General features: G+C 43.8%; 1 protein-coding gene across 1 annotated transcript; it reads right to left on the bottom strand.

Annotated features, from left to right (window-relative positions):
- Window positions 1-4,042: 4,042 nt before the first annotated feature.
- LOC306932982 (carbohydrate sulfotransferase 3-like) lies at window positions 4,043-6,923 on the bottom strand (the record flags this gene model as incomplete). Its single annotated transcript, XM_079514952.1, has 3 exons — window positions 4,043-4,730; window positions 5,645-6,094; window positions 6,844-6,923. 3 exons carry the CDS (start codon window positions 6,921-6,923, stop codon window positions 4,043-4,045), a joined length of 1,218 nt encoding a protein of 405 aa, XP_079371078.1.
- Window positions 6,924-7,623: the final 700 nt, after the last annotated feature.

Here is a 7,623-nt window from a genome sequence, read left to right as displayed (position 1 = left end):
GGATTTCAGAATACTTGTTATCTTGGCAAGAAGTTGTGTTTAACAAAAAAGAAAAACGCGATTTGAGTCAATTTTCGTTTTCCATCCTTGTAGTTAAAAAGCTGATATTGAAAAACAAGACAATTTTCGATTTTCAATTTTGGGACACCAGAATTATAGTGTTGTGCACCACAAGATGCCCAACAGACCGCTCAGGCTTACAATACTCACAATATTAACATACACCAAGATGGCTACAGATATTGATTGTCCAGCAGTGTTGATTTTGACACAAATCTTTGTCTTTTGAGGTCATTTAGTTTTAGTCACATTTTAGTCATCTGAAAAGTTGTAGATTTAGGGCCTTATCTTGCCTGCCCTTATCCCTCAACTTTTTCGCTATTTTTTACTATTTTGAAAAAAACATTTTAAAATAGTTCAACTAGCCGATCTACATCTACACACTGTGAGCTTGTAGATCAGCTATTTGAACTATTCTAGGGATAAGGCTAAAGGGGTGGCGCAAGATAGCCCTTAGTCTAATTTTAGTGGACTAAATGTCATAAGATGCAAGTCAACTAAATCTACAGTTGATTTTGCCAACAAAACATATGTTGGCAGGCCTTGATAGCGCCGTAATGCAAGATTGTACGCTGCATGCTGAAAATAGCAGATCTACAAGCTCACAACGTGTAACGCTGCAACTCGTTGTGAACTAGCTTGTAGATCCACTATTTTAATACAACATAATCTGTCAGTAAGTTTTGACATGCAGTATGGATTTAGAAAGAACAACTTATTCACGTATTTCACACATCTAAAGTCACACTGTTATACAATGGTACTAATACAAAGCACACAAATTGATCAAACATGTCAAATTCCCACTATAGGAATTCACATCCAGGTGAAGATAATAGACATTTTACCTTCTTCTGCACAGGAGAAAAGACGCTGCTTCTTCACAAACACACCTGTGTGGAGTGTGGAGTGTCTGAGCTCATCTGAGGTCGTTGTCAGTTTGTCACGCCCTCAAAAGAAGAAAGAATGGACCTATGCAAACAGATCCTATCAAAACAGATCATTATGATTGATGAGTGTTTAATGCAGGGCATGGCGTGATTAATAGGAATGCAGTGTCACAATAGTTTGACGCAGCCTCCCCCTGGCCAGCCGGGGCGCCTGATGGAGTTTTCGTCAGTGGAAAAAGGTAGTCGACGAACATTTTTCATCTTAGTTTTAGTCGACAAAAACAACACTGATGAGAACTTCCTACTTTTGGTGCTTTTAACCCATAAAGGACGGGAACGACTTTTGGTGTTTTGAGCATTATGTTATAACTTTAGCTATTGAAAAATAGCAGAGCTACAAGCTCATATAGCACTCTGCTATTTTTTGAAAAATCATGAAAATTTGGCGCAGATCTTTGAATATATATTCTTTCAGAGCAAACGTTTTTAACTCAAATCTTTGCTTCTGGAGGCGTTCCTGGAACAACATATTTTTAGATGGGGGTCGGCGGCCAATTTCATATATTGTTGGGGGTCGTTGACATTAAATAGTTTGAGATCCACTGATACAGAAACAGGGTTTTTCAGAAAACTGTCAGGATTTAGAAGACATTTGTAGAATCTGTTCTCAGGTTTAAGTACATTTTGATAGCAATACTTTTGTACTTAAGCGTAAGCGTCCAAAGCCCTTACCAGGCAGAGGACGTTAGGAGCATCACCCGAGCCCTCCACATTCATGGAAGGGACGTATAGGCTGACAGGTGAAGAGGCTGATTCACATGTCCCACGGACAGAACCTTCGGCAGAAAGGAGGAATTGGGTCGCAAAGTCACACTGGCCTTACCAGGACCCATCTGAAGACACTCCGCTCTCACTGAGAGCGCATGGAGCTCACCAACCGCAGAGGTGACTGCCAAGAGAAACGCAATTTTCCATGAAAGGTGCTGAAGAGAGGCAGTATCCAGGGGCTCAAAGGGAGACTTCCCGAGTGCTGAGAGCACCAAGCCAAGGTCCCAAGCGAGGACCTGAAGAGCCTTCGCTGGGTGGAGGTGCCTCACTCCCTTCATAAAGATCGACAGCAACGGGTCCTTGCAGCTGTCCATCAGGGCCATCAGAATTGCATGCAGAGATAGCGGCAACATACACCTTTAGTGTGTTAGCCGCCTTGACCTCATCCAGCAGTGACTGCTCGCTCGCATGTCACTTTCCCGTGTAATAGCACGGGAATCATCGGTAAGTCCGCTCGATGGCTCCACCTAGCGGAGGAACTATCATATATTGGAGTGATCCAATATAGCACTACATAACCCGAAAGAGACCCCAACATACGGCAAATATAGTGCGCGCGCGTGACGGCCCAGCTAGCCGTGGCCAGGCCCATCTTGGACTGCATTTCTGGCTGTGCCGCTGGTGCATGCGTGTGTGAGTGCGTGCTTGCTTTGCGTGCTATATATATTTTTTTCAGGAAAAATAAAAAACTGATCCCAAAAAATTATATTTCACCGAAAACGTTTATAACAATTTATTTAACTTAGAATAGTCAGTTATGTAACACAAGAAGATTAAATAGAAATATTGCGACTGTAGGTCGCAGATTACTATGGAAACCTGCAAAACATGTCAGTCAGTCCGTCACGCCACCATATACAGTATGGCCGTCAGTCCGTCACGCCTCGTAACATGCTCCATATATGGCTGTCTCCATATGAAGATCACGACACTGACCTCATCAAACCCTGGATAGCCATACATGGACAAGACTGGATCATCACCAGTGTAGAAGATCTGATCTGCGATCAGTTTGTCATGACGCAACCGTCATTGTGAAAGAAGTAGAGGGTATTTTCAGTTCCGTTTATTTGCATACATCGTCGACATTACATACAAGACATGCAAGGCCTGTCCGAACCACACTGACTTCTAATATAAAATTAAAGTTGAATAGTTCAAACAATATAAACATACTGTGCTGTATGTGACTGATTATGTTACATACATTATTTATGTAAAAATATACCCCGCTCGAGTATATATTTTACATAAAATGCATGGCCCAAGAATGATGATTATTAAAGAATAATATATATGGCATATGTCTGATGACATGAAGAACATGATTTTGGCACAGTATCCCGCGAGGCAGACCAAAGTTAAAACACATAGAATAGCATAGACGTCACAAAATACAATTTCACATTACTGCCAACTTCACCTGAGTCAAATATGTAAAGCCATATCGTCAAATATATCCGTTCTACAATAAACAGGTTGTCTTGTGGATTATAATAATGGTGAACATTGCGTCAGAATAGAGGATAGCCCCTTGAGATGCAGCAATTTCATTTTAGAGGGGGTCCTATATGCACAGATACAACAATACATGCAGTACTGTGCAAATCCACAATACACAGTACACACTATGCAATACAATTATGGCACAATGAATGTTGTATCCCTTACATCCTGTTAGTGTCATTGAGGCAAATAACTGGTAAGTGTGTATAATTTGACATAATTGTGTGTGGATCAAATGTCCAATCACTGGTAAAGCATCATTCTCATCTCGTGTCTGTCCCGTGACCCGTTTAGTTTGGGTGTGGAAACGGCACCTTTTGGCCACCAATCCACCTGCAACAATTAAAAGCACATTATACAACAGGTCGTTTCGAGGAAGCAATCTGATTGGTTGAAACAGCCTTCTAGCCGTGGTTCAAACGAGCACCACTCCACACCTAATCAAAACAAAGAATTCAGCTGCTCTGTTCTCCCAGAGCGCAGCAAACTCGGTGGCTTTAGGCTAGCTAGTTTCTTGGGACATTTGTGGTCGTAGTGACTACATCTGTCATTAAAAAAATGTTGTTCAGCGATTTTCTTAGTTTTAAAGGTAACTGTTGTATAATTGCAACATTACACTCGAGGGGGTGGTTTAACGTCATTGATGAACTTCTGCATTGCTTTCGGAACTCGCCTTGCAGGCTCGTTCCTGCAGTATCGCAGGCGTGTGTTAATGACGTTAAACCACCCCCTCTCGTGTAATATTGCTTAAATCTTTGCTACATCAGGTACAACGGGTCAAGCAGGCTGACGGACCTATTGACCAACGTCTTCTCATCGTCCACAAGGCTGTACCCAAACAGTTCCATGGTCGGCCCGCACACCATCTGAACGACCCGGGCCACCTCGTACTGCAGGCTAAACCTCCACTTGTCCGCCTGCTCCAAGGAGTTCCTCATGGTGGAGTAAGGATCGATGTTCGCCGGCGTGGTCTGCGTGTTCCTCAGAATCCACTCCCTGGCCTGCGAACTGAACGGTATCCCCGCGAAGCTGTAAATCTCCTCGGCCTTCTGCATGGGGTAGCGGGTGACGTCCTCGTAGCGCAGCAGCATGTAGCGTCGCCGCAGCCAGCGAGGCCGGCTCAGACCCACCATGGCCGACATGCGGACGCTGTCGCATTCCTCCTTCAGCCACTTCACATGCTCGTCGTCCTCGGGCACCTTGCCCTGCTGCGCCCACGTCCTCCACTTCTGGAAGATGTCGGGGAAGGTCGCCATGCGGGACGCCAGCATGGCCCGGGGGTCTCGCACCAGCTGGATGACCCTCAGGTCCAGACGAGGGTCTTCCACCAAGGGACGCAGGATGTCTAGCTGGCGCAGGCGGGTGGTCTTCATGGCGCGGTGCTCTTTAGTGAGGCAGGATTGGGACGCCAGGGTCAGGTTGAGAGGCCCGCAGCTTTTTTTACACCTGGGTGAAGAGAGGGACATTTCTAGCTGTAAGTCCTTAGTGTGGAGTCAAAACAAGACTCTCTGAATTACTGTAGTCCAGGGTTTCCAGAAGGTTGCATACTCGGGTTCGGGTTAATTTCCCTGCAGCCAATTTGAACCGGAAACAAATACGAGGCCGGGGTGTCATATTTGTTTCCATTGCTGCCAATAAGCCAATCAAACTAAGCTATGGGAAAGGTAACTGGATCAGTTAACCATACAATGGTACTTTCTGGATACCCCGCACAGAGCCTACTGTAAAACGCTGTGGCTTCCCTCTGCAATTGCAACGGCTTTCAGACTCCTGAATGAATTAGCCTGGCTGTTGAATCCCCCTATGCATAATAGCCTAAATCTTATCTTACAAACAGAATTACGTTCCCATATATCCTTTTACATCATTCATACAGTGATATGCAGTTTATGCACAGCCTATACAGTATAGACTGAACAATGCCTATACAGTACATCAGCAATAATGTGCTAATATGCTAATGTGAGTTTTGTGGTGACATTCAAAAGCCTATACAGATTGAAGTAAGTAGCCTTGCTTAGCCATGAACTAGGGGGTTTTCATGATTCTGAATCCATTGCAAGCATTAGTTTTGCACGAAAAAAAAATCCTTGGGGCTAAAAACTAATTAGCTAATTAACTAATTTAGCCCAAGGATTTTTTTTTCGTGCAAAACTGAATGCTTGGAATGGAAAAAAGTATGTTCCACTAAATCCATGAAGGAAAACTTTTAATATATTTGATGTAGGAGGATATTAGGACCAATTAACGATATCACATTACTATTGCAATATCTTCTGGGTCACGCCCCTTTGTAGCATAGATTGACTGGCCGAATACTGGCTCTACGTGAAAACAAAAGTTATAAAAATCTGCAATACCACACATCCTTGACCCCTGGAGTGCAGACAGGCTTTTCACAGAGATTTGCGCTGGCATGTCTAGCGTACAGCGTGGGCGTCACATGGTTCAGAGGCCGCGGAGAAATGAACTTTTCCAGAGGGGTGAAGTCGCACAGGAACAGTCCCTGGAGAACGTCCTTGTGGATCCCTGCCAACACCGACCCGTTGGTGGTGCGTTTCAGCATGGCATTTACGTAATACAGGGGTTCGTACAGATAGAACATATTGTCGCCGTGCTGGTTGAAAAACTCCCCCACGAACGTGGAGCCCGTCCTGGCCGTGGCGAGGATTAGGATGTGCTTGTGGCCTCCGCTGTGGCTGTGGGCGTCCATGATGTCCTCCTCCACCTCTGGCTCCTCGGACGGCAGACCCTGCTGGGTTTGTGGCGTCGGATGTGGAGTCACTCTCTGGATCAGCTCATCAGAGACCCTGATGAGACATGTTGGATTGATTAGCTCACATTTCACATAAACTAATTCAGCGTACAAACAAATGTTGTAGTTTTCCCAACCACCGTGACCGCGGTCGTCACCGTATCACCTAAAACTGGGGTATGTGTGGGCCTTAAATCTCCATCTCCATCACACATAGAGGCCTATACTTTATATTGTTTAGATTTTGCGCAGTGTATTTTTTGTCTTTAATTTCTTTCTACTTTTTGTCTATGTTCAGTCGGGTCGGGTGCTGCAAATTGTAATTTCATTGCACCTGCAAAATTGATATTACAGTACGGTTCTCAAAGTGGGGGTCCGGGCCCTCCGGGGACCCCCAGGGGTCCTTGAAGGGGTTCCAGGGGCTCACCAGCAAAATCATAGATAGATAGTTAGGAATAGGAACCAATTATATATAGGAACCAGCATACAATAAGGTCAGACTGAAGAAGTATTTTGTCCATCAGTCGACTTTGAGGCTTAATCAGGTTTTTAGCCAGGACTAGACTGAGCTGTGGACATTGCTCTGTACCAGGCCGCTGGGCCACAAGACAAATTTCAGTGCGGATTGACAATAAAGTACTATATCATATCATATCAATTAGACATTTACAGGTTTAGGAACCAATTAGACATTTACAGGTTTAGGAACCGATTGGACATTTACATGTTTACAACAGTATACAACTGGAACCAAATGGACCCGTAACTTCCACTGCATCTCAATATGAAGGCCACCTCCCTCACCTCGATAAGATGTTGGTCTCCTGTTCGATGATGACCAGGGCCACGATGCAGATGAAGATGAAGGCATACTTGGTCTTCATTCTTAACGGTGGACCTTGAAGTGACGTCTAGTGTGTGTTCGCCAACGGCTCCTGTCTTGAAGGAATCTGTTCAATAAATCTGTTTTAATAAATATATTAAAATATAGGTCTAACTTCCCCTAACCTCCCAACATGTGGCTTGTTAAGGAAAGGGGTAGGATGAAATCAAAAGCAATTGCTTCTTTATTATACACATCTGCGTTTATCACATGTAACAATTTTAGACAAATTAAACAGTTCAGAAACAATGCAATGCACTCAGCAGTGTTGTTATTGTCGACTAAAACTAAGACGAAAAATGTTCGTCGACTACCTTTTTTCACTGACCAAAACTAAATGGAAACTGAATGAAAACTAAGCTATGTTGACTAAAACTAATACTAAATGTATTGACAACAGATACAAACTAGACTAACATGTTAGGAAGGGACTAGTGGACAAGAGATCCAGTATAAGTCATTTTACACTTGGTTGCATGCTGAAAATAGCAGATCTACAAGCACACAACGCATCGCAGCGGGACAAGTTGTGAGCTTGTAGATCGGCTATTTTCAGCAAGTGTAAAATCAGTCATTACGACGCCATCAAGGCCCGCCAAAAGACATTTTAGTCGACTAAATCAACTGTAGATTGAGTCGACTAAAATCTTATGACATTTAGTCGACTAAAACTAGACTAACACTAAAACATTCCAGGTGAC

Source organism: Electrona antarctica, assembly GCF_951216825.1.
Source record: "Electrona antarctica genome assembly, chromosome: 11".
Taxonomy (NCBI): Eukaryota; Metazoa; Chordata; class Actinopteri; order Myctophiformes; family Myctophidae; genus Electrona; species Electrona antarctica.
The sequence above is the reverse complement of the archived record's forward strand: the minus strand, read 5'-3'. Positions and strand labels throughout refer to the sequence as shown.